At 39.5% G+C, this 27443-nt stretch overlaps 2 protein-coding genes across 4 annotated transcripts in view; one reads left to right on the top strand and one right to left on the bottom strand.

Moving 5' to 3' along the window:
- The window catches only part of LOC126195113 (uncharacterized), a 209289-nt gene extending 197269 nt beyond the window's left edge, over nucleotides 1–12020 (bottom strand). For 2 of the 3 annotated variants that reach the window (XM_049933583.1, XM_049933586.1), the window contains exon 1: nucleotides 11943–12020. In XM_049933583.1, coding sequence (XP_049789540.1) covers nucleotides 11943–11999 — 57 coding nt within the window. In that variant the 5' untranslated portion in view covers nucleotides 12000–12020. The other variant, XM_049933584.1, reaches the window with a different exon arrangement.
- Nucleotides 12021–12057: 37 nt separating this feature from the next.
- The window catches only part of LOC126195112 (39S ribosomal protein L39, mitochondrial), an 82448-nt gene continuing 67062 nt past the window's right edge, over nucleotides 12058–27443 (top strand). Inside the window, exon 1 of the mRNA XM_049933582.1 lies at nucleotides 12058–12293. Coding sequence (XP_049789539.1) covers nucleotides 12212–12293 — 82 coding nt within the window. The 5' untranslated portion in view covers nucleotides 12058–12211. The remainder of the gene's footprint in view (nucleotides 12294–27443) is intronic.

Below are 27443 nucleotides of genomic sequence, written 5' to 3'. Positions count from 1 at the left end.
GGAGAAAAAAAAATGGAGCTCAATTTGATTAAAAAAAGGGATCAGTTGATAGGTCATGTTATGGGATGACACAGGATTATCAACTTAGGAGAGTTGCATCGAGTGTGTGTGTGTGTGTGTGTGTGTGTGTGTGTGTGTGTGTGTGTGTGTGTACTACATCTGATGAAGAAATAGTTACTTTAAAAATGAAGAACAAGTTTATTTAGCACATATTCACTCATTAGTGAGTTATGAAAGCATTTTCTGGGTAACTCAACAACAGGGACAGTATTTTCAGTGTATAGAAGAAATAAGAACTATTTCTTGTGTTAATATAAGAACTATTTCTTGTGTTAATTATAGAACATTCTGCAGAGTCCTTTTCAATAAATGGTTATTTTAACAACTACTTCACAATATGTTGTTGTCGTGGTCTTCAGTCCTGAGACTGGTTTGATGCAGCTCTCCATGTTAATCTATCCTGTGCAAGCTCCTTCATATCCCAGTACCTACTGCAACCTACATCCTTCTGAACCTGCTTAGTGTATTCATCTCTTGGTCTCCCTCTATGATTTTTACCCTCCACGATGCCCTCCAATGCTAAATTTGTCATCCCTTGATAATTCAGGACATGTCCTACCAACCAATCCCTTCTTCTAGTCAAGTTGTGCCACAAACTTTTCTTCTCCCCAATCCTATTCAATACCTCCTCATTAGTTACGTGATCTACCCACCTAATCTTCAACGTTCTTCTGTAGCACCACATTTCGAAAGCTTCTATTCTCTTCTTGTCCAAACTATTTATTGTCCATGTTTCACTTTCATACATGGCTACACTCCATACAAATACTTTCAGAAATGACTTCCTGACACTTAAATCTATACTCGATGTTAACAAATTTCTCTTCTCCAGAAACGCTTTCCTTGCCATTGGCAGTCTACATTTTATATCCTCTCTACTTCGACCATCATCAGTTATTTTGCTCCCCAAATAGCAAAACTCCTTTACTACTTTATGTGTCTCATTTCCTAATCTAATTCCCTCAGCATCACCCGACTTAATTCGACTACATTCCATTATCCTCATTTTGCTTTTGTTGATGTTCATCTTACATCCTCCTTTCAAGACACTGTCCATTCCGTTCAACTGCTCTTCCAAAGTCCTCTGCTGTCTCTGACAGAATTACAATGTCATCGACAAACCTCAAAGTTTTTATTTCTTCTCCCTGCATTTTAATACCTACTCCAAATTTTTCTTTTGTTTCCTTTACTGCTTGCTCAATATACAGATTGAATAACATCGGGGAGAGGCTACAACCATGTCTCACTTCCTTCCCAACCACTGCTTCCCTTTCATGCCCTTCGACTCTTATAACTGCCTTCTGTTTCCTGTACAAATTGTAAATAGCCTTTCGCTCCCTGTATTTTACCCCTGCCACCTTTAGAATTTGAAAGAGAGTATTCCAGTCAACATTGTCAAAAGCTTTCTCTAAGTCTACAAATGCTAGAAACGTAGGTTTGCCTTTCCTTAATCTTTCTTCTAAGATAAGTCGTAAGGTCAGTATTGCCTCACGTGTTCCAGTATTTCTACGGAATCCAAACTGATCTTCCCCAAGGTCGGCTTCTACCAGTTTTTCCATTAGTCTGTAAAGAATTCGCGTTAGTATTTTGCAGCTGTGACTTATTAAACTGATAGTTCGGTAATTTTTACATCTGTCAGCACCTGCTTTCTTTGGGATTGGAAGTATTATATTCTTCTTGAAGTCTGAGGGCATTTCGCCTGTCTCGTACATCTTGCTCACTAGATGGTAGAGTTTTGTCAGGACTGCCTCTCCCAAGGCTGTCAGTAGTTCTAATGGAATGATGTCTACTCCCGGGCCCTTGTTTCGACTCAGGTCTTTCAGTGCTCTGTCAAACTCTTCACGCAGTATCGTATCTCCCATTTCATCTTCATCTACATCCTCTTCCATTTCCATAATATTGTTCTCAAGTACATCGCCCTTGTATAGACCCTCCATATACTGCTTCCACCTTTCTGCTTTCCCTTCTTTGCTTAGAACTTCACAATATATATATATATATATATATATATATATATATATATATATATAATTAATGTCCTTCGGCATTAACAATATTTCTCTTTTCTCTAAAACCAGAGAAAAAATGGAATATAGTACCAGATACAAAAACAGGCTCTAGAAAGTCTTCGAGTACAGAAAGGAGTCAGATACTTAGGTACACTTGTATACAACAACCTACCAGAGAACGTTAAATGTCTTGTAGGTAATGTGGTAAAGTTCAAGACTGAATTAAAGAATTTTCTGTTGAGGAACTCTTTCTACTTCACTGGAGAATATCTTCACAGGCACTATTAAAGTTGATGTTTTAGGTTAGTTCATGATTAAAACTAGCACTGTAAGACAGTAATGTAAAGTCACTGTATTGCACTTGAACTAAATGTACATCTTTGACTTCTGTCCACATCCCAGAGAACACTCTCTGTAGTATCTATGGAATATGACTAATGTTATATAATGTAGGATAGTACTCATCTATCTTCAAACATCTGCCAGTTTAGGTTTTTCAACATAACAGTGACAAATTTCAATGAGTGAAACAAACCCAAACCATTTGTGGAGCCCTTCTTTGTACACAGTCAATATCCCTTGCTAGTCGAATTTGGTATGGATCTCTCAATTTTTGGGCAACATTGTAGGATGGGTCACGTTTTGTTAGCAGTCTCCTTTGTAGGTAATTGTGTTATCCCATATCCCACCAATGAACCAAAATCTGCCACAGCATTTACTTATGAGTGAGCCTACATTTTCCTTTAACTTCATACCCCCAAAAATTGTTAACCCAGGTATTTGTATAAGTTGGTTTATTCTAATTTTAACTCTCTGATAGTGTAATCGTAGTTTAATACATTTTTGTGAAGTGCACAATTTGACATTTATGAAAATTTGAAGCAAGTTGCCAATTTTCACATCACTCTAGAATATTCTTATGATCTGACAATATTTGTGTTTTCTTCATCCAGTACTTCATTACACACAATTGTATCATCTGCAAAAACTCTGAGGTTACAGTAGTAATATTGGCTGCTAGATTGTTTATAGTTAGTTGTTTCATGTTCCATGGATCATTTGTGTGATTAATGATGTGGAACAAGTCATTTTACAATTGTATTACACATTCATATATAAACATGGCTACATACTGACCATTTAAAAGTTTATTTTTTAATATAGAGGTGAACTAGCAATTTTTATCTGCATTGTTTTACACATCACAAAACCAGAAATAATTCTACAGAGTAAAAGAAGTTGTCAAGGGGAAACTTTTACAGTTTATTTTCAAATTTAACGTTGCTTTCCATCAGACATTTTATATCATTGGGTAAGTGACCAAAATTTTGGTGGCGGCACTGTGTCTCCTTTATAATGCCAAAGACAACCTTAATGTCTTGCCACGGAGGTCATTCTGTTTGAGGTCCTTGTATACATCATCAACAGCAAGCATCTTATCACACTTCCCTGGATGTGCCTAAGGTTAATTGTATACGTGTCAATGGCTCTCCACCCAATATATACGCCAAGTTCTCCCTATGAAAAAATCATTAATCCAATCACAAATTTTGTTTGATAGCCCCTATGGTCACACTTTTCTGTTTTACTGAGTGAAACGCTTTTTCTGAAATTAAGAGATAGAGACCCACCTTATTGCTTTGATTCTTAGCTTTCATGATGTCATGTAAGAAAACCGGATGGCCAGTTTGACAATTTTTACACACTCAATGCAAGTTACCAAGTCAGCTGCTCGAGATACCTCATCAATCCTGAGCGAAGAATGTATTACGAGATTGTACAAGCAATGGATGCCACTGATATTGAAAGGTAGTTTTGTCAATTACGTCTAGTAGCCTGATTATAGGCAAGTGTGACAGTGCTTTCTTCCAACCAGAAAGCACAGTTGTTTGATCTAGAGATGCACATCACAGTTTGATTATGACAGGGGCTAACTCAGCTGCAACTTCTGTACAAAATCTGACCAACATATTATCAGGACTCAGGACTTCGTTCAATTTCAATGATTTCTGCTTTTTCTCAAAAATAGTGATACCTAATATCTACATCACCAATCTTTACAAGGTGCAAGGATTAAACTGGGGCAGTACTCCTATAACTTACTGTGGAATTATTTCAAAATGAAGTTCAGCTTTTGCATTTTTGTTTTCCTACTTTCAGTTTCACTTACGTGTCTGGACAATAACTTTGGTGCTAACGACAGTCTTTACACATGACCATAATTTATCTGGTTTTTGTGAGAGACCTTTCAATTACATTTTGGTACAGTAGACAGTGGACTTCATGCATAGCCCTTTTGACAGCCAAAAGAGTTTTACTCAGCATCTTTTTACCTAGAGCCTTACATTTTGTTTTACATGTATTGTGCAGAATTTACCGTTTCTTTAGAGTGTTTATATAACATGGAGCAACCCTCTCATCATTAACTGTTCTACTATTCAATTTTTCTTTAATTATTCTTCGAAATAGTTACTTTATAAGCTCCTGCCTAGAGTTCAATGTCTCAAGTTTCTCCTTGAGATATAACAAGTGCCTTTTTATCTAGTTTACTGAACACGTAAATATTTCATCTTGTTTTAGCTACCCTTTGTGTTTTGGTAATAATTGTTGGTACAACTGCCTCAAGTTCACTGACAACATTATCAATGTGGACATCGACAAAGAGACCATCGAGTGTGGTACCAGACATGGTAGGGCAGTAGTTCAAATACCCATTGAGCCATCCATAGTAAGTTGTTCCGTGATTTCCCCAAATCACTTAGGCAAATCTGAGGAAGGTTCCTTTAAAAAGGACAAGGCCAGTTTTCTTCCCTGTCATTCTCAAATTTGATCCTGCGCTCTTTGTCGAATGCCAATCTATTGATGGGACACAAAACGCTAACCTTCTCTCCTTCAGAGGCAACAGGTCTGTTTGTTGCCATCAGATCTAATATATGTCAGTCATGAGTAGGCTTTAAAACTATGTCTGCTAAGTAGTTTTCACAGAAAGCATTTAGCGCTGTTTCTCAAGAGGTCATGTCATGCCAAACACTTATAAAATTGTAACCATTGTTTGATGATTCAAGTATACTGTAATGATGGCAGTATGATTGGGGTTGAGTATGGTGGTCAATACAATGGGAAGAATGACAACTTAAATGCCTGTGCATGTGTTGTAATCAGACTAATTTTGTCTACAGAGTCAATATATAGAGAGATGAAGAATATCTCTAAATTTATCACCTAACAGTGATTTATAAACATTTGTAAGTAGTCTTTTGGGTGGTAACTGATGTCTATCTACAAGAATCTGCAAATTCTGGTTTTTAAACATTTCCGTGACATACTCCCCTGAATCAAACAAGCTGTGACCATTTGTGGTATTCTTCTTTGTACATATTCAACAAACCCAGTTGCTCCTATTTGGCATGGGCCTCATATATTTGACCAATATTCTAAGATGGGCACACAAGTGATTTGTAACCAGTCTCCTTTGTAGACTGACTGCATTTTTCCAGTATGCTGCTAAAGAAACCAAGTCTGCCACCAGCCTAATCTATGATTTGAGCCTCTGTGACCATTCTATTTCATAATCCCAAATATTTTTATAACACTCTTTATGACCTGACTGATTTTAATCACGAATCATTGATATTGTAGTTATAAGGTATGTCTGCTATGTGTTTTCATTTTGTAAAGTGCATAATTTCACATTTCAGGGCATTGCAATTCTTTGTTCAGTTTGCAATATCAAAATATCTATTGGAATATTTCCATATATTTTCTTCAGATAGTACATTATAGACAACTAAGTCAGCTCTAAAAAGTCTGAGGTTCTACTGGCATAGTCTGCAAGATCATTAATACAGAACACGAACAACAATGGCCCCAACACATTTTCACAGAGGAGATACTGTTTCTAGGGAGGGTTCTTAAATAAAGGAATGCTAGATAATTCACGGCATCAATTCAGAACTGCTAAGTGAAACCATTATATAATTTTTGTCATTTTAAAATAAATATTAACAGCAGCTGATAATGAACATGTTTCTGGTACTGGTTTCATGTGCCTTGATGTGCTCTACTTCACCACCAAAACTACATTCGGTTGATTGAGATGGAGAGAAAGGTACCAAACTACAGGGCCATCAGTCCCTTTTTCCACAGTCAACAGATCACGGAGTATAACCATTCCCCAAAATGTCTGGGAAGTAAAAACGGGGAAGCCTACAACATTTGTGTGACATAAAATGTTCTGTGCTGTGATTGGCTGGTAGAAAGAAATCAAGCAGACACCACAATGGATTACATCCTAATGAAGATTAAATGTTGTATTGACCCCTATGAACCATGGACATTGCTGAGATGTGGGGGGATGGACTGCCTCATCAATAAACATAGCTGTACCGTAAGTGCAACCACAATGGTGGGGCATCTGCGGAGAAGTCATACAAATGTGTGGTTTCTGAAGAGGGGCAGCAGGTTTTTCAATAGCTGTAGGGGACAAATATGTCTGGATGATTGACTTATCTGGCCCTGTAACATTAGTCAACATGGCCTTACTGTGCTGACACTTAACAGCTGACAGCATAAGGAAACTACAGCAGTCATTTTCCCTCTGAGGGCATGCAGCTCTTCTGTATGGTTAATGATGAACAAGAGAATATCGTCATCAGGAAAAAGAAACATGGTATTCTTGTGGTTGGAGCATGGAACATTAGATCCCTTAATTGGATAATAAGGTTAGAGAATTTAAAAAGAAAAATGGATGCATTGAAGTTAGAAGGGAATTAGTCAAGTATAGGAAAATAAATACAAAAGCAAATAGCACTAATGCAGAAGTGGGTCTAATATTGGATAAGAAAGTAGGAATGCAAGTTAAGGTATTATGAACAGCATAGGCCTAGTGGACACATTATTGTAGCCAAGACAAGATCTAGCTGAGCAGGTGAAGGAGAGATTGAAAGAATGTATGACAAGATAAAATTGTTCAGATAGTTAAAGAAGTCCCCCCCCCCCCCCCCCTAGGTATCAGATAGATTATATCATGGTAAAACAGAGATTTAAGAACGAGTTTTTAAATTGTAAGACATTTCCAGGGGCAGATGTGGACTCTGGCCACAATCTATTGGTTATGAACCATAGATTAAAAAAGAAGAAACTGCAAAAAGGTGGAAATTTAAGGAGACAGGACCTGGATAAATAGGGACTGATGACCTTAGCAGTTAAATCCCATAAGATTTCACACACACACCTGGATAAACTGACTAAACCAGAGGTTGTACAGAGTCTCAGGGAGAGCATAAGGGAACAATTGGCAGGAATGGGGGAAAGAAATACAGTAGAAGAAGAATGGGTAGCTCTGAGGGATGAAGTAGTGAAGGCAGCAGAGGATCAAGTAGGTAAAAAAATGAGGGCTAGTAGAAATCCTTGGGTAACAGGAGAAATATTGAATTTAATTGATGAAAGGAGAAAATACAAAAATGCAGTAATGAAGCAGGCAAAAAGGAATACAAACGTTTCAAAAATGAGATCGACAGGAAGTGCAAAATGACTAAGCAGGGATGGCTAGAGGACAAATGTAAGGAAGTAGAGGTGCATATCACTAGGGATAAGATAGATATTGCCTACAGGAAAATTAACGAGACCTTTGGAGAAAAGAGAACCACTTGCATGAATATCAAGAGCTCAGATGGAAACCCAGTTATAAGCAAAGAAGGGAAAGTAGAAAAGTGGAAGGAGTATATAGAGGGTCTATACAAGGGTGATGTTCTTGAGGACAATATTATAGAAATGGAAGAGAATGTAGATGAAGATTAAATGGGAGATATGATACTGCGTGAAGAGTTTGACAGAGCACTGAAAGACCTAAGTCGAAACAAGGCCCCGGGAGTAGACAACATTCCATTAGAACTACTGACAGCCTTCGGAGAGCCAGGCCTAACAAAACTCTACCATCTAGTGAGCAAGATGTATGAGACAGACGAAATACCCTCAGACTTCAAGAAAAAATATAATAATTCCAATCCCAAAGAAAGCAGCTGTTGACAGATGTGAAAATTACCGAACTATCAGTTTAATAAGCCATGGCTGCAAAATACTAACACTAATTATTTACAGATGAATGGAAAAACTGGTAGAAGCCGACCTCGGGGAAGATCAGTTTGGATTCCGTATAAATGTTGGAACACGTGAGGCAATACTGACCCTATGACTTATCTTAGAAAATAGATTAAGGAAAGGCAAACCTATGTTTTTAGCATTTGTAGACTTGGATTCTGTATAAATGTTGGAACACCAATGTTTTTAGCATTTGTAGACTTGGAGAAAGCTTTTGACAATGTTGACCAGAATACTCTCTTTCGAATTCTGAAAGTGGCAGGGGTAAAATACAGGGAGCAAAAGGCTATTTACAATTTGTACAGGAACCAGAAGGCAGTTATAAGAGTCGAGGGGCATGAAAGGGAAGCAGTGGTTGGGAAGGGAGTGGGACAGGGTTGTAGCCTATCCCCGATGATATTCAATCTGTATATTGAGCAAGCAGTAAAGGAAACAAAAGAACAATTCGGAGTAGGAATTAAAATCCATGGAGAAGAAACAAAAACTTTGCGGTTCACCGATGACATTGTAATTCTGTCAGAGACAGCAAAGGACCTGGAAGAGCAGCCGAACGGAATGGACAGTGTCTTGAAAGGAGGGTATAAGATGAACATCAACAAAAGCAAAACGAGGATAATGGAATGTAGTCGAATTAAATCGGGCGATGGTGTGGGAATTAGATTAGGAAATGACACACTTAAAGTAGTAAATGAGTTTTGCTATTTGGTGATGATGGTCGAAGTAGAGAGGATATAAAATGTAGACTTGCAATGGAAAGGAAAGCGTCTCTGAAGAAGAGAAATTTGTTAACACTGAGTAGGGCATATTTTGAGGCATCAAGGGATCACCAATTTAATATTGGAGGGCAGCGTGGAGGGTAAAAATCGTAGAGGGAGACCAAGATATGAATACACTAAACTGGTTCAGAAAGATGTAGGTTGCAGTAGGTACTGGGAGATGAAGAAGCTTGCACAGGATAGAGTAGCATGGAGAGCTGCATCAAACCAGTCTCTGGACTGAAGACCACAACAACAACAACAACAGTTAAAGAAGTAGTAAAAGGAGTAGAAGCTCAAATAGCTGAAAAGACAAGACTTAGTAGGAATCCTTGGATATTACGGTACATATTGAAATTCATTGACGAAACGAGAAAATACAAAAATGCAGCCACTGAAGCATTGGAAAGGGAATACAGAAATCTAAAAAAATGAGACTGGCAGAAAGTGCAAAATGGCTAAGCACACACAACAAGGAAAAAATGGGAGGCTGTGGAAGCATTTATAACTTGGGGAAAAAATAATACTGCCAATAGGAAGATTAATAAACCTTTGGAGAAACAAGCTGCAGTTGTATGAATATTAAGAGCTCGGATGACAATCAATTGCTAGGCAAAGAAGGGAAAGGTGGAAGGAATATATAGAGTTGCTCTACAATAGAAATTATATTGATGAAATGGAGGAGGAAGTGACTAAAGACGAGACAGTAAACATATTACTGCAAGAATAATCTAACATAGCAGTGAAAGGAAACAAGTACCCAGAGTAAATATTCTATCATAATCACCATTACCTCTGCAAGAGCCAACCATGATAAAACTGTTCCACCTGTTGTGTAAGATATATGTTGTTGTTGTTGTTGTTTGAGACAGACGAAATACTGTCAGATTTTAAGAAGAATGCAGTGTTCTAGTTCAAAAGAAATCACTTGCTGATAGAATACTAGCAAACTATCAGTTCAATACTCATGGCTGCAAAATACTGGCACAAAGTAACAGAAGAATCAAAAACAGGTTGAAGCTGATCTTGAGGGAGATCATAATGTGTTCCAGAGAAATGCAGCAACACAGGCAATACTGATCCTACAGATTATCACAGATAGGCTGAAGAAAGGTAGACCTACATCTGTGGCCCTTTTAGAGAAAGCTTTTGACAATGCTGACTGAAATACTCTCTTTGAAATTCTGAAGGCTGCAGTGATAAAATACAGGGAGTAAAAGGTCATATACAGTTTGTCCAGAAACCAGACTGTAGTAAAAAAATCGGTCATGAAAGGAAAGTGGTGGCTGAGAAATGAGTGAGACATGGTTGTAGCCCATCAATCCATACACTGAGCAACAGATAAAGGAAATAAAAGAAAAATTTGGAGAAGAACAAAGTGCAGGGAGAATAAATTAAAAATTTCAATTTTGTCAATGATACAGTCAAAGACAGCAAATGTTTTGGAAGGGCAGTTAAATGAATGGATAGAAACATGAAAATAGATTCGAAGATAGCATCAACAAAAGTTATACAAGGGTAAGGGAATGTATTTGAACTGAATCAAGCTATGTCGAGGGAATAGTTTAGGAAATGAAACACGAAATATTAGGCCTATACGAGTTTTGCTACATTGGTAGCAAAATAACTGATTATGGCCATGGTATATAGGTTACTGACTACACATTTAAGTGTTATGAAATCTTTTCTGATGATATTTGCATGTAATGTATCCCACTATGGAAGTGAAATGTGGGCAAGAAGCATTTCAAGGGAGGAGAGGAGAAAAGCTTTTGTAATGTTGTGCTACAGAAAAATGCTGAAAACTAGGTGAGTGCATAATTTTTTTTCTGAGGAGGTTCAAATGGTTCAAAATGGCTCTGAGCACTATGGGACTTAACATCTATGGTCATCAGTCCCCTAGAACTTAGAACTACTAAAACCTAACTGACCTAAGGACATCACACACATCCATGCCCGAGGCAAGATTCAAACCTGAAACCGTGGCAGTCACGCGGTTCCGGACTGAAGTGCCTAGAACTACACTGAGGAGGTACTTGGTCCGAATTGACCAGAAAAAATTTAAGGCACAACATCACTAAAGGAAGGCATTGGTTGACAGTTCACATTCTGAGTCATCACGGAATCGTCAATTTGGTATTGGAGGGAAGAGTAGAGGGTAAAAAATTGTTGAGGGAAACCAAAGTATGACTACCGTAAGCAGGTTCAAATGGATGTAGGTTGTAGTCTGGGGACGAAGAGGCTTGTATAGGATAGGGATCCCCATCAAACCTGTTTTTGGAACAAAAACGACGACTAGTCACGTATTTAGTGATTTTTGAGTTTAAACATGCGTGTTATGTTGTAGTGAAAAGTCGAGGAATGTGACATCGTCGTATAGAAGCGTTACCTCTTGATAGTAATACATGTTGTATTTATTAATCGTAACATTCTATTAGATAACGGAGTATAATAAAGTACGCAGTAAGCTAACAAGTGGTTTCGATCACATCTGCGCAAGTAAAAAAGAATCCAAATACGCAGAAACACATAGTATTTCGTTTCTTTTTCTAAAAAAAGTTACAATGTTTCATCAAGTTCCCTGTAAAATTTAAATGTGAGTTTAATTCAAACTTCATATATTCTTCCTTTAGTCCCGTAAGCCTATTAATTATTTTCTTTCATGCTGTACACATTACGTATCTGGTATCGTGTTTATCGTATTACCGTGTTTCTAAATACATTGCTTACCATTATAAACTGTTGTCACATAATACTACGAATAAACTATTGGGCACACAATCACTACAGTTGCGTTTTCAGTAAACAACATGCGGCAACGGCCGAAATCTGACACTGACATTTTCAGATTCCTCACAGTTTTCTACAGAAAATATGTCAAAGACATTTGCGTGATCAATCAGTTACAAATTTTGAAAAATTATTCATTCCACTTGAAATTTTAGAATGTCACATAAATTATTTAAAGATCCACTACTGACAGAAGGAGTACCAATTTTCCATAAAATATAGACTGTACCATACAAGAGTGTATACATCCAAAGATGTCAAAAGTAAAGATAACCCCATTGACCATTTCAGTCAACGCCGTCTTCGTCCAACGCCACCTAGGTGGCGTTGCTTCGTCACGTTGCTTGTTATAACCTACGATAATAAAACTCATTGACATTGTTGACATGTGAATGGCGTTGTGTATTGTTTACAATTTGCCAGAGGTTAAGTCGACAAGTATATAGTGCAGTTTACTAATAAAGTAGAAGACAGTAACGTAAAGTTAGTGTTGTAAGAATGATTCTACCCTCTGCTGCGAAGATTGTGTATCAAGGAAAGAATATATGTTGCAGCATCAAATTATCAGGAACGGTTGTTCGTAAGTTCTGTTTATTTACAAAACTATTTCGGCTACAATCAAGCCGTATCAGAGTTGTCTTATTAAGAAATATTACATATCTGGCCTCTAATAGTTTTAAGAAAAACCGTGCCGCATCTGGACTGCAATAAGTAATCATTATATAGCGTTATGATGTGTTAGTTACATGGCTCGATAGCTTTTATGGAAACGGAACCTTTGTGCCGAAGTTCATGAGCCACTTGCAAAAATATATTGTTGCAAATCATGTATATATTATGTATATAATTGCAGGTCCGTGCATTTTTCGTTGTTTATATACGGTATATGTGCTTAGCATACATCAATATACATAATATGACCTCGACCTAGCCACAGATCAGTCTGTCACCAGGGGGAAGGGGCCGGGGAATTGTTGTTTGTTTGAAGGAATTATTGTTTGTTTTGTGATTTTCGGTCGAAAGACTGGATCGGTGCAGCTCTCCATGGCACTGTATCCTGTGCAAGCATCTTCATCTCCGAGTAACTACTGCAACTTTCATCCTTTTTTACCCCCCACACCACACACATTTCCCTCCAATACAGAATTGGTGATCCCTTGATGTCCCAGAATGTGTCCTATCAACTAATCCCTTCTTATAGTCAGATTGTGCCAAAAAATTTCTTTTCTTTCCAATTCTTTGCTGTACCTCCTCATTACTTACATGATTTCCCCATCTAATCTTTAGCATTCTTCTGTAGCACCACATTTCAAAAATTTCTCTTCACGTCTAAACTGCTTACTATCCATGTTTCACTTCCTAACATGGCTACCGTTCATACAAATACTTTTATAAAAGGCTTTCTTAAATCTAAATTCTATGTCAACAAATTTCTCTTCTTCTGAAGTGCTTTTCTTGCCATTGCCAGTTTATATTTTCTATCCTCTTTATTTTACTCATCATCAGTTAGTTTTCTGCGTAAATAACAAAACTCATCGTCAAATTAAAGTGCCGTATTTTCTAATGTAATTCCATCAGCAGCAAGTGATTTGATGATATGACTACATTCCATTATACTTGTTTTGCTTTTGTTGATGATCATCCTATATCCTGCTTTCAAGACACTGTCCATTCTGTTCAGCTGCTCTTCTGAGTTCTTTGCTGTCTCTGACAGAATTATGATGTTGACTAACCTCAAGGTTATTACTTCTCCCTGAACTTTAATTCCTACTCCTAATTTTTCTTTAGTTTCCTGTACTACTTGTTGAATGCACAGATTGAATAACATTGGTGATATGCTACAACCCTCTCTCGCTCCCTTCTCAACCACTCCTTTCTCATGCCCCTCACCTCTTATAACTGCCATCTGGTTTCTGTATAAGTTGTAAACATTTTTTCACTCCCTGTATTTACCCCCGCTACTTTCATCATTGTAAAAGATTTCTCTGAGTCTACAAAACTATAAACTTAGGTTTGACTTTCCTTAACCTATCTCTAGGAGAAGCTGCAAGGTCAGTATTGCCTTGCAGGGTCAACAGAAACATCCGATCTCACGCGTCGGCTTTGACCCGTGACGTAAGGGTGTTGTGGTGTGTGACGTCATTACGGCGCGGATTTTGGTTTGTGAGTGTGGCGTGTTTGTAGATGTCGTGTTGTTGTTTGTTGTGCCCTCTGGTGGTATGTTCATGGTTTTCGTTTGTTTGGTGTGTTGGGCTCAGTTTGCTGTTGCTCAGTGGTGAGTGCTGCGTGCGTCTTTTTGAAGCGGAATTTGTATCAGTGAGTTAACGGTTTTGTGTGATGGTTAATGTAATGATGATTGCTGTACGTCGGGTGAGTTTGTTATTAAGTGTATTCGGTTGTGGTTTTTTGTTCAGGAATGGATATGAAAGACCGGATTAATAGTTCTCGGTTGAGGGCTATGATGGGGGAGACAGTTTTAGAGCTGATTAAATTTCTTCAGCTATTTGGCTTAATTGCCGAAGTCGTGAAGTGCGGTGTGTGCCGTGCACCAATGAAATTGGTTAAAGTTCCGGCCTCTCGGACCAGGGACGGTTACATGTGGCGCTGTCGCAAAGATGACATATGGCGTTCCATACGGCGCGGTACCTGGTTCGAGAAGTCTAGATTGGGCATGCGTGAGATTGTGCTTGTTACATATTATTTTTGTTATAGATCCCCACAGAGTTTTTGCGCGCATGAGACTGGTGTGAGTGAGAGGACTGTTTTAGATTGGTATTCCTTTTGTCGTGAAGTGTGTTCGGAATTTATTAAGTACAGGGGTAAGTTGGGGGGGCATGGGGTGGTTGTGGAGGTGGACGAGTCACAGTTTGGGAAAAGGAAGTATGGGAGGGGGAAGTCTGTGGCTGGCCTTTGGGTGTGGGGGGCTGTTGTTTCGGGGGGTGGGGGTTCCGAATGTGTTTTTAGGGTTGTGGAAGGGAGGTCGAAGGCTGAATTAGTGGGGTTAATTGAGGAATATATAGAGCCGGGGTCCACAATAGTTTCTGATGCTTTTTCTTCTTATAGGGGGTTGGGTGAGAGGGGTTTTAATCATTTAGTAGTGAACCATAGTTTAGAGTTTAAGAATTATGATACAGGGGCTTGTACTAATACAATAGAGGGGATGTGGGGGGCGGTTAAGTCAGTTCTTGGGAGGGGGAAGAGGCGCTCTTCCAACCTTCAGTCTCATTTAGATGAGTACTGTTGGCGGAAAAGTGTCCCAGAGGGCTATTGTATTGTTCGGGTTTTTTTAAGGGCTGTGGGTAAAATGTATAGGCCAAAAGTGGTTAGTTAGGGTGGGCTGGGCAGGTGGGTGGGTGGCTGTGGTTCAGGGTGGGGTGGGTGGTTTATTTTGTTGTATAGTGTTTGTTAAGGTGGGGGGGGGGAGGGGGAGTGTGTTTGTTTTTTGTTTTAGTTGTGGAGGATCTATTTTGTTGAAGTTTTTGTTGAGTTGTAGTGTGTGATTGAGATGTTTTTTATGTTGTATTTGGTTTTTGTTTGTGGGTTTTTTATTTTGGGGTTGTGGAGGGGGAGGGGGTTGAGGTGTGGGTGGGTTGGGTTTTTCTTTTGGTTCAGTATTTTTTCGTTGGTTTGTGTGTGTGTGTGCGTGTGTGTGTGCGTGCGCGTGTGTGTGTATGTTTGCGTGTGTATTTGTGTGTGATTGTGGTGGCCAATCTAGTTTGTGGGGCTGGAACTTTCTTGTGGTAAGTTCCCTTTTTTTTGTTTTTGGCGTATGTGTTGTGTATTGGGGTATAGGTAAGTGTTTCATTGAAATTTGTGGCTGTGAAGGTTGGTATTGGTATTCGTATCGGGAGATGTTTTTGAGTTGCATTGGTCAAGGGTAGTGGTCGATCCTAAGTTATGGGATTGTTAGCTGCTGTTGAGCTATATAGTTGGAGGGAAGTGTTCAATCTCAATGTTTGGTGGAGTATGTTGATTTTTGTAATGGGAGATGGGATCGGGAGTTGCTGTTGAGCTATATAGGTCAACGGAAGTGTTTGATCCCAATTTATGGGATCGGGAGCTGCTGTAGATATATGTAGGTCAAGGGAAGTGTTTGTTCGCAATGTTTTGCGGTGTATTTTGATTTTTGTATTGGGGGATGGGATCGGGAGATGCTGTTGAGCTATATAGGTCAAGGGAAGTGTTCGATCCCAATTTATGGGATCGGGAGCTACTGTAGATCTATATAGGTCAAGGGAAGTGTCCGATTCCAGATAATAATGTGTTTTGTGGTATTTGGTGAGTTTTGTGATGTCGATTTTTTTCGTCGTCTTGCGTGGTTTTGTATGGCGGTGGGTGGCTAAATTTGTTTATATTTAGTTTCTCCCCACCCAAAAACCCCCAATTTCCCACGCTTGTCCCGCTAGAGTCATTAGGCTTTTTGTGAAACCTGTGTGTGTGTTGTTTTTCTATGTATTTTCGTCTTTATGATACGTATGCAACATTTTTATATCCGCCATATTGGAATTGTCGTTTATGGTCGTTTCCGCCATATTTCTGTAGAGTAGTCGTGTTAGTATTTTGCAGCCATGATGTATCACACCGATAGTTCACTAATATACACACGTGTATGCACCTGCTTTCTTTGGTACTTGAGTTATTACAGATATCACACTTGAATCCCATTTTCTGACATAGACTTTCTGAATTGACACTGCTGTAGGCCCATTGGTTTTTATAATGAAAAATGTGTTAAATATCGCAAAGTACAGTAGGCTACTCTAAATATGATGCGAAAATTGACAACAGGCTCCGGTACATATGAGCCCATTATGACAGCCTATATTTTGTCTTGACTTTCGAGTTAAAGTGCACTTACAGTTTCTGCAGTTTTTGAGTTGCCTGCCTCACTTGGTAATTTGCTTCTGTTGGCCATAGCTAATTGGATTTGTTTCTCAGAATATGAAAGAATTTTTTGGGGTATTGATTTGTGTTCCAATGTTATATATTGGTTCGTGAGTTAGTAAAGTCCACAAATGTGATTGGTGGAAAAGTCCACAAATGTGATTGATGGAAAAGTGGCTGTGGTAACAGACTGATCTGTAGCGTATCTGAGGTCTGTGTTAGGTTGCTTGGTGGCGATTCTTCTGGAAAACCTGGAATTCTCAGGAAATTACAGTTTACCTTGAAAAATCAAAAAAATCGGGGAGAATTTGGGGTATTTCAGGAATTTTGCAAAATCTCAGGGAATTTAATTTCATTGAGCGTTATAAATCACAAATTTTTAAGTTTCAAAGTGTGTGAAATATTTGAATATTGGCCCATATAAATGATGAATGTTTAAAAACTGGTTAAAACATGGTAGAGAGAAAAGTAATTAGTGAGATGCTCAGCCTCCCACTCCCCCTTCTTTCCAAATAGCTGCAAAATTTTTTTGTTATAGAAAGCCAGTGAATGTGACTGGAGGAAAAGTCGCTGTGGAGATGGGCTGATATTTAGTGTAGCCCGATGATTGTTTAAAATACTTTCTTGGTTATTTTCAAAGAGTCCTGAATTTTGAGGTTGTGGTTACTTGGGAGCCTAAGAGAGCATTTAAATTCTGTTTCATATAACAACATTCTGCTATAGAGACCATTGCTGACACTTAAAATCTGTAAAACATTTGAGAAATAGTTGGTTGAAACATCCAGTTCCCAACAAACAGTATGTCTTCAGGCTGCTGAATGCCTTGGGAAATATGTTATACAAACAGAGCTGTACAACACATTAAACTATAGTGATGGGGATGTGTCGTGCAGAGATATTACAGACATTGCAAAGAAAAGAAGGACTTGAAAATGAGTGACTCAATAAGGCGTGAAGGATGTACAAAATGTGATGAGAAGAGTAGATGGCAAACTAGTAACAAGAGATGCAGTCATTCTTACATTTAATAGCACAACACCACCAGAACACATCAGGGTAAGATCCGTTTGTTTAAAATGAGGCACTATGTATCCAATCCAGTGTTCTGTTTCAAATCCCAACACTTATGACACACTACTCTACAGTGTTTGTTCTTCCTTTCTGAGGTCTCATAATTGCTCAGTATCACAATGTACAGTGTTTCTTTAGGAAAAGAAGATGCAGGGGCTAAAAACAAGAATTGTATTCCATACATGTGAGCCAAAAACAATCTATAAAGCTGTGAAACCCCCGCTCTTTCACTACTTCATGTGCTTCAGCTCTCAAAAAGCCAGAGTCACCATGATTCATTATAGACAGTGGCAACATGATTGCAGCAGTGTGCTTGTGGCACCAGTCAAACAGTCAAAAATTCCAAGTTACTTTGTTCCAGGTAGTCACCGTGATTAATTACAGAAAGTGGCAGCATGGTTGCGGCAGCCTGCATTCCCGTCTGTGTGTGTGTGTGTGTGTGTGTGTGTGTTGTGTGTGTGTGTGTTGTGTGTGTGTGTGTTTGTGTTGTGTGTGTGTTAGGAGGTTAGGAGGATGTCATGTGGCACCAGTCAGACAGACAAAAATTCCAAGTTACTTTGTTCCAGCTAGTCACCGTGATTCGTTACAGACAGTGGCAGCATGGTTGCGGTAGTCTGCATTCCCCCCTGTGTGTACAACATTCGGGATTGTACTGTAGATGTCTCAGTCCCCGATGGTGGAAGAGCTGTGATACTAACATGAGTGACTTTATTACAAAATGGCAAGGTATTTATATGCCTTCAGGCTGCACTTGTGTGCTTATATTGTGACATCCTTGTCGTACAGCTCATCATTTCCTTTTGTTTTTCCAGTGTGTGTGTGTGTGTGTGTGTGTGTATTTGCCTTGCGCACCATGTTCCATATTTCCTTTATTGCACTCCCAAATTCTTTAACTGATTTTCCTGTCATACCCTTCTTGCTTTTTAACATATCAAACGGCAATGGCATCTTGTGACTGTATATCACATTATGTGGTGACAATCCTGTATTTGTGTGCTGCTTCATGTTATACACTGAGACTACGTACTTCAAATAAACATCTCAGTTGGTATGGCATGCATCCACATAGTGTCCTAGCATTTGCCCTGTTGTTCTGTGCACCCGATTTGTTCTTCCATTAGCTTGAGGATATGGAGGAATTGTTCTCAGTGTCTTCACATGTAACAGTTTACACAATTCCTTGCACAAATCCAACATAAAATTGGTTCCCTGATCTGCCACTATCATTCAAGTACTCCAAACTGCAGTATTCAGTTGCTTACTAACACCTGTGCAACTGTTGCTGTTCCACTTTTCTTGAAAAATGGTCTGTAATTGTGAGTACTTATTTATTCCCTGCTGCTGTTTTGTTGAAAGGGTCTGAAACATGAGTTCCAAGCAACTGAAATGTTGCTAAAACTTCATATAACCTCTGCATGGTACTCTGATGTGATTAGATCTGCTCTCTGTGCACACTGTATGCAACTCCGCACATAGTCGTCCGCATCCGTCCTGCCCCTGTTCTTCCACCAGCACCTCTCCACTTCTCTTCTGTTGGTAGACCTGCATTCCCCATGACCTGCTAACATGTGATCATGTGTCTCCTGTAACATTTTACCCCCCAGCTTTTCCAGCAGTACCACTCATGGTCTCAACTTGGTTTCTCTGCACAGCAACCCATCCTGTATACAAAACTGTGACTGTTCACTAAACTGTTTACATTAGTCATCCATCTTCTGTGCTTTCTGTTATTCCTTAAGCTCATTACTGCCTATTTGCAACACTGCTACTTTCCTACTGAAGCTGCCTGCATTTTCAGGTTTCTTTCCAGGTGTACGTATGACATCAAAATCAAACTCACATAATCATCCTGCACATCATGTCAACTTACTGAATGGATCGTTCGACCCCAGCAACCATTTCAATCTCCATGATCTGTTATCACTCAAAACATTTTCGCATACAGATAATATTTAAAGTCGGTGATTCAATAGAAAAGGTTCAACGTTTCTTTTTTCACTGTGAAGTAATCCTTCTCTGCTGAGTTTATTTGTCTTGATTTATAGGTTACTGGGTGCCCCATGGCCTTTATTTCTCGAGATAACACACAACCAAGTACATGGTTGGATGCATCACATGCCAGAGTGAATTAATTATTGAAATTTGTAAACACTAAGATTGGATTTGATGTCAAAACTTCCTTCAGTTTCTGAAAAGCATGTTGACAATCCTCTATCAAATAAATTTTGAGCCTTTCTTCAGCAGTTGCATCGGTGGTCTGGCAATACACACAAATCCCTTTACGAATCTTCTGTAATAATTCACAGCTCCAAGAAATGATTGTAGATCCTTCACTGATTCAGGCACTGAAAATTCACTCATAGTTTTAACTGGCCTTGGGTGCTGTCTTAACCACATCCTTGCCAATTATGAGACCAAAATATGCTCTCTCTTCTAACAAAAAATTATACCTCTCTGTACTTATCGTTAAATTCATGGCAGAGTACTTCCTTTAACGTTGTATGTACTATTCCATATCACTCGCAAAGACACTTATTTCATTGAAATACCCCATTTTTGGTCCAAGCTGCCGGAGTTGGCAGTCGTGTGCGTGATGTGTGCTTGATTGTGTGAATTAATGGTGTGTTTGTCTCTTTTTTTTCCTGATGAGGGCTATAGCCGAAAGCTTTGTGTAAGTGTCTTGTAAAAGTGTCTTTTAATTGTGCCTGTCCACAACTTAATGTCTCATGTTTCGGTAAGTAGCAATACATCTTTATCTACATTGACAACATACACCAGTAACTGACATGGTTTTAGTCCTCTGAGAATTCTGTCCAATGACTTCTGGAATATTGCAGGTGTGTTCTTTAATTCCAAAGGCTTCCTCCTATGTTGATAATGACTCCATGGCGAAGAAAATTCTGTTTTTGGTTGGTCCTCTGGAGCGACTTCTAGCTGATGGTTGCCTATCCTTAAGTCCGTGGTGAAAAATACTTGCACAAGCTTAAATAATCTATGATTTCTGTAATGTTCAGCTAAGGACGGCTGTCTGTTACAGTGTAGCATTCAGATGTCGATAATTACAACAAAATCTAAATTTCAATGATTCATCTGCTGATTTCTTGGGCATGATGATAATTTCTGCCCCCCATGGGCTCTTACTTTTCTCAGTAATTTTATCTGTCACCTGCTGATAAGTAAATTCTTCCAGAATCGGCTGCAGGTAGCCCAAGACTATATGGTTTGCAGTAAGCAGGTGATTCATTTCCTGTTGGTATTCAATGCTGCATAATAACCATTGCTGGCAATAGGGCTCTCAGAAAAAAACAAATTCCTAAATTCCAACAGGACCTCCTTTTCCAGCCATTCCTTATCCCTTCCCTTTAGATGCTTCAACTTCCCCTGTAATGCAGTTTAAGTGGTGTTTGTTGATTGTCTGTGGCCAACAACCCTTGTGTCCCATTCTTCCTCCTCTAGGATATCTGTGTTAGTGATCGCCAACTGCTTTCTTAACCTTATTTCTTTGACACTAAAAGTATCCACAAAAATATGTTATCACCATTTATCTCTTGTACATCTACAGCACTTCTTTTCTCTCAGCAACTGGCCTTATGGAATACTTTATTTCCTTCCATCTGTTCCACCACACATGACATCCCTACTGGCAAGTTAGACTTAACATTAACCCGGAGCAATTTCCCGATACCCTTAGGTACACAATTGTGTGAATTGAGTCAGTGTGATTGCTTGCAGTTTAAATTGATCGTCATGCATGGTAGAATCACCTCGCAGTATTGCTACACGGGCAGCAGTTCCATCCAACTGAAACATTTTTCCGTCAAGCTCCACAACATGCTGTCAAAGATCAGGTGATGCAAGAAATCTAAGTCCAGAATCATGTCATAGCACTCACTCATATGTGGCACAGTCTCTATACATTGTCGAAACTGAAATGTACCCAGGCAAAAATGTATGTCTGGCAATCCCAAAATTGTGACATCTCTTTCCCCCATTCTACACAGTCTGCACCATGGTGTGTTCCACTGTTTATGTTCCAGCAGGTCACCACTGGCAACTGACACATGTGCCCCTGTGTACAACGGTATCTTGCAGTTCTTTTGCCCTACTATCCTTGTGGCCACAAAATCCACCTTTGCAAATGACTTTGTAGCATCTAATCTTACTGGGAATGACTGTATGTGGACTTTGGATTCCCCTGGGTCTTTTTGTCTGCTTCTTTCCCAGTCCCATACCCCTGAAACTACCGTTACTATTACGCTGAAAACTACCGTTACTATTATGCTGACGTCTGCCCTTTCTTCCAGTGTCCCATGGCTCGTGACATTGCTTCCACACATGCCCCTGTCTGTCCACACCTATAACACCTGACATCAGTAGAAAACACTGCCCATGTAATTTGCGATCCAGTTGACATGTCAATTTCCTTGTACCCAACTGCTAATATGACAGCTGCATGCACATCGGCATGGCATCCCACTTCTGACACCAGTGAAGAGGTCTGTAGTCAGATAGGTGCAGGTGGGCACCATGTGACACAAGTCAGACAGCCAAGAATTCCAAAACACTTTATTGCGGCTACCCACCGTGATTCATTACAGGCGCCAGCTGTGTGGCTGCAGGATTCTGTGACCTTGTGTGTGATTTTGACAGAGCACAGTGTAGGCCGAGTGGAGGCCTGTTATACAACTACTTCTGCCAGTGATGGCTAGTGTGCTGCTTCCCAGATCTGAGTGGGCCCAATCTGGTCACAACTCTGCACTTCGTGATCTCAGGACAGGCTGCCCTGATGTAGAGTCAAACTGTAGTCCTCGAACAGCATTCCAGATGGTGCCCCAAGTGTCACAGTCCTTGTGGTAGTTAGAGCTGCAATACAAACACAAGTGACTTTAGTACAAAATGAGTAGATATTTGTATGCTTTCGGCCTGCACCTGCTTGGACTTTGCTATGTCTTGTGACATGTATATTAAACATTTCCATGGCTGCCAATGAGGAAAGGCTTCCACCTTCTTCCGCTTAGGCACTGCTAAGTCAACTGTTTGCATTTGTAAGTGCAGTTGCAAAAGAACTATTATCTCAAAACCTACAATCCTTCCAGATATTTAGAAAATGCTATGGTCACCGATGCTATGGAGCTTCTAGTGCACCAACAGGCAGACTCATTTAAACTAGAAAGCACTGCCATTGCCATGAAAGTACCTCTGAAGTCTTCTCCAATAGAAAAATCAAAGGGAAAGTATTAAACACAGAAGAAATTGGTTGTAAAGCATCAGAAAGTGCAGATATAGTTCTTTCTGATGGTTCAAATGATTCCGCCTTGGCGACTATGGAATATGAAGTCTGCCTAAGGCACCCATCCATCCCCTCACATAAACCTCTGCCTGTCACAGAAGTCCTGCCCCAGCACAAAGACGGGGAAAAGAAGTACCTTATTTATAAAGTGGTTCCCGTACTGCAGTTGAACTTAAATAGATTCTGAGTCATGTGGAGAAACTGAAACTTTCAGTACTGGAAAGACCATTATGCTTGTGCTTACATTAAGCACATTTCAATGGTTCCACCACCCCTGTGCTAAGTGAATGTTGCTCCCACAGAAAGGATGATCTCAGTGGGGTGAGAGCTAAGTGTCACTATTTTTTACCTCTACCTGCCCTCTTACCAAAAACTTTATCAGCAGGCTTTCACCAGTCTTATCACTCAGCTGCCGCTCCCACTTCTCCTATGAAGATGGGGAGTCCGATACACATAATTTGCTGTAGGACTCTGTGCCACCTGTTCTTGGGGTACAACATTTGAGAACCTCGTAGTGACAGAGGAGCTTTGTCTTCTGCATATGAGGCAGAGCATAAACTTCAACACTCGTATGGGGAATTATCTGCCATTGATCTTTTGATGTGCTCTCCCAGCCTCGCTCACGCTACATGTTGGGAAGTGGCCCATGACTTATGTTCTAGTGACTAGTTCCAGATCGCTCATTGCCTGCTGGACAGAACAATGACCAAAAGTAAACCATGAGGAAGGGTGCTCGGTATGCCAAACTGGATGCTGTACAGCCAGCTTGCTTTGTTTGAATGGCATGACAGCATCCCGGAGTGGGTGGATCATATCACAAACGTGATACCCCAAGCCACTGAAGCAACCATTCCACAGCCTCTGGCCAAACTTTGAAGATACTGTAGTTTGGTTCCTGGTAGAGTGAGGGGTTTGCTTTGCTAAAAGAGACAGGTCCCTGGCTTTCCGTAGGTTCTAATGTTGATGAGCAGATGAGCTCGCAGCCTTTTGGGTAGCATAGACCAGATGCCCCCGAATTATGGAGGAGAGTAAACATAGATCATGAGGGTAGTTCCAGAACACTATAAACGAACCCAGGAACGGCATAACTGTGTGGAAAAGATGTAAGAGAAGCCTTGTTATTGTTGTAATGAGAAATGGAAGTCTCCAGCTCAAACTAAGGGACATAGACCCGACAGTGGTGGACATTTTGTCTGAGGTTGGTAGCCCTGCGCCTGCTATACGGACATTTGAGTCACAGCTCTCGTACTAGATAAGTAATTTAAGTAGTAATAAACTGTTTTTAACACTTTAAACTAATTTATTACATTAATTATAGTGCTCTTCAAGCGTACCATTAAAGGTTTTTGTCTTACTCCCGTATTTTCACAGTAATCACATAAAGTTCGTTTTGTTTACATATCGCGGCCAGGCCGAACTTTTGAGCTTTCAGATTAAACTTCATACCGCAATTTTAAGGGCATTTTACTGATAGTTTAGTGTGCTGAATACGTTTGCTGCCCCTTTATATCTGTAGAGTATCGTCATCTCTTAAGTAATTTCCAGTAAAAAACTTCTGAACCACTGTTTACATAGTCGCGAGTAGGCCTAATTTTTCGTACACATATTTTCATTGTTTTCCGGTAACTTAATTGTCTTTCTGTCACTAAAATCGATTTGTACCATGAGTGTAAAGTGCCTGACGTGCCATAGAATCGTTAGCTCCGGGGTCTGGTGTGATGGTTGTAGTAAATTCTTTCATTGGGGCGGTTGTAGTGGTGTGGGAATTGGGAAAATGAGTGAGACTCATCAGTGGTTCTGTAGGCTATGCAGTAGAGATAGAAAGATTGTGGAACAGGAGGGGAAAATTGCAGCCCTTCAGGCTGAGTTAGATGAGGCTAGGCGAGAACTGGGCAGGTTAAGGGGGGAGAAGGGTAAACAGGGGTGGGAAGTGGCAACAGGCATAAGGAACAGTCCAAGAAATTCTTCTGACAGCTTCGTTATTAACGTACAAAATAGGTTTGACCTGTTGCCTCAGTCAGAAACTGATGAGCCTCTCACAGAAGTAGATGTAGACAGGGCTCAACAAGCTTTCAGCAGCAAATTGAATAAGAATGTAGGGAAGTCTGCAAAGAGAAAGAAAGTCTTGTTGCTAGGTAGTTCGCATGCTAGGGGTGTGGGCCAACTTCTGCAGGATGAATTAGGGTCAGAATACCAGGTCACAAGTTTTTTCAAACCTAGTGCTGGACTGGGGCAGGTTACGGAGGATTTAGGTTCACTATGTAGAGGCTTTACTAAGGAAGATACCGTGGATATTGTGGGTGGGCCGGGCAACAGTATTGACAGAGATCCGGGGTGCAGCATAGAGTGTGACCTGGCAAAGTATGCATCAACATCGAGTCATACCAGTGTTGGGTTTGTGTCGGTTCTGGAGCGCCACGACCAACCTCATTTGAGCTCTTCTGTCAGGAGAGTTAATTTGGAGTTGGAACGGCTACTTGGATCTGGTGCAGGGTCACACATTGGTGTGGTTCCTGTTGATTCACTCTGTAGGTGGGACTATACTAGACATGGCCTACACGTCAACAAGAAAGGGAAGGGTAAACTGGCTGGGCTGATAGCAGGAAATTTAAAGGGGGGAGGAACTACATCTCGTGGTGGAAACTCTTTTTTAGTGTAAGATCAATGTCCAGTGGGAAACTCAGCCAGGCAAGTACTAAAGATGTTAAAAAAGTTCAAGAAACTCACAAAAGTAAAGTGAAAAATAATGTTAGTATATTTCATCAAAATATTGGGGATTGAAGAATAAAATTGATGAGCTTCTGCTTTGTTTAGAAGATATAGAAATTGAGAATGTAATAGATGTACTATGCCTGTCTGAGCATCACATTGTCACTGATATGCAAAAGGTTATCATCAATGGGTACAAATTAGCTGCACATGTAAGTAGAGATAATATGATGAGAGGAGGAGTTGCCATATATGTCAAAAGCTTCCGCAGTGTAAAAAATTTAGAAACTAAAAAATTTTGTGTAGAGCAGCATATGGAAACATGTGCCACTGAACTTAAACTAAATGATGGCACTTTCATAATTGTAGCAGTGTATAGGTCCCCCTCAGGGAATTTCCAGCTATTTCTAGAATACTTGGATTCTTTGTTGTGCTATCTGTCAGACAGGGGGAATCAAATTATCATTTGTGGGCATTTCCCTGAAAGAGTGTAATAGGAAGAATGACTTTGTAGTATTACTCAGTTCTTTCAATTTGAGCTCCATCATTGATTTTCCTACACAGATAACGAAGAACAGCAGTACATTGATAGATAACTTTTTTATAGACCAAGATAAGTTTAAGGACATAAATGTTTATCCTGTTGAGAATGGTCTTTCAGATCATGGTGCACAGCTGGTTACAGTACGTGACATAGCTCCATGCAGTATATCAAATCAGACTTTCAAAGCAGTGCGTTCAATTAACAATATAAATATTGCAAACTTTAGGGAAAGCCTACAGCAGCTAGACTGGGATGAAGTGTATAAGGAACCCGATGCAAACTTGAAATATAACTTATTTCACGATAAATTTTTAAGGGTATTTGAAAATTGTTTTCCCAAGAAAATAGTTAAACATAATTCCAAGAAAACATATAAAAAACCTTGGCTAACTAAAGGAATAAGAATATCTTGCAACCGTAAAAGAGAACTGTATCTAACAGCAAGAGGGAGTACTGACCCTGAAATTGTTCAATATTATAAAAACTATTGTGCGGTACTAAGAAAAGTTATTAAAAAGTCCAGAAGCATGTGTATCATGTCTGAGATCAGTAACTCTGAAAATAAAATTAAAGCAATTTGGAATATTATTGAATGGGAAACAGGGCAACCAAGAGCACAGGAAGACTTTAGTGCCATAAAACTGAATGACAAGTGTAGTAACAAACAATCAGAAATTGAAAATATTTTCAATAATCATTTTTTAAATGTTGTGGAGAAAATAGGATCTAGATCTTCACTAGAAGAGGCAAGGCTACTTATAGAAGAGGCCATACCTGTGCAGTTTGAAACAACTGTAATTCCACCAACCTCTCACTCTAAATCAGTAAAATAATAAACTCACTGAAAAGTAAAAGCTCTTACGGAATTGATGGCATTTCCAACAAGGTACTTAAAGCTTGTTCCCCACAGATAAGTAGGATTCTCAGCCACGTATGTAATAGCTCTTTGGAGCAGGGTGTTTTCCTCGATAGACTGAAATATGCCATTGTAAAACCATTGCATAAAAAGGGGGATACGTCGGATGTCAACAACAACTACCGCCCAATCTCTCTTCCGACAGCTCTATCAAAAATTTTTGAGAAAGTAATGTATTCAAGAGTAGCCTCCCATATTTGTAAAAATAAAGTACTAACAAAATGTCAGTTTGGTTTTCAGAAAGGCTTTTCAACAGAAAATGCTATATACACTTTCACTGATCAAATATTAAATGATCTGAATAACCGGACATCAC

Source organism: Schistocerca nitens, chromosome 7 (assembly GCF_023898315.1).
Source record: "Schistocerca nitens isolate TAMUIC-IGC-003100 chromosome 7, iqSchNite1.1, whole genome shotgun sequence".
In the NCBI taxonomy this organism is placed as follows: domain Eukaryota; kingdom Metazoa; phylum Arthropoda; class Insecta; order Orthoptera; family Acrididae; genus Schistocerca; species Schistocerca nitens.
Note: the sequence above shows the minus strand (reverse complement) of the source record. Positions and strands in the feature narration are given on the sequence as shown.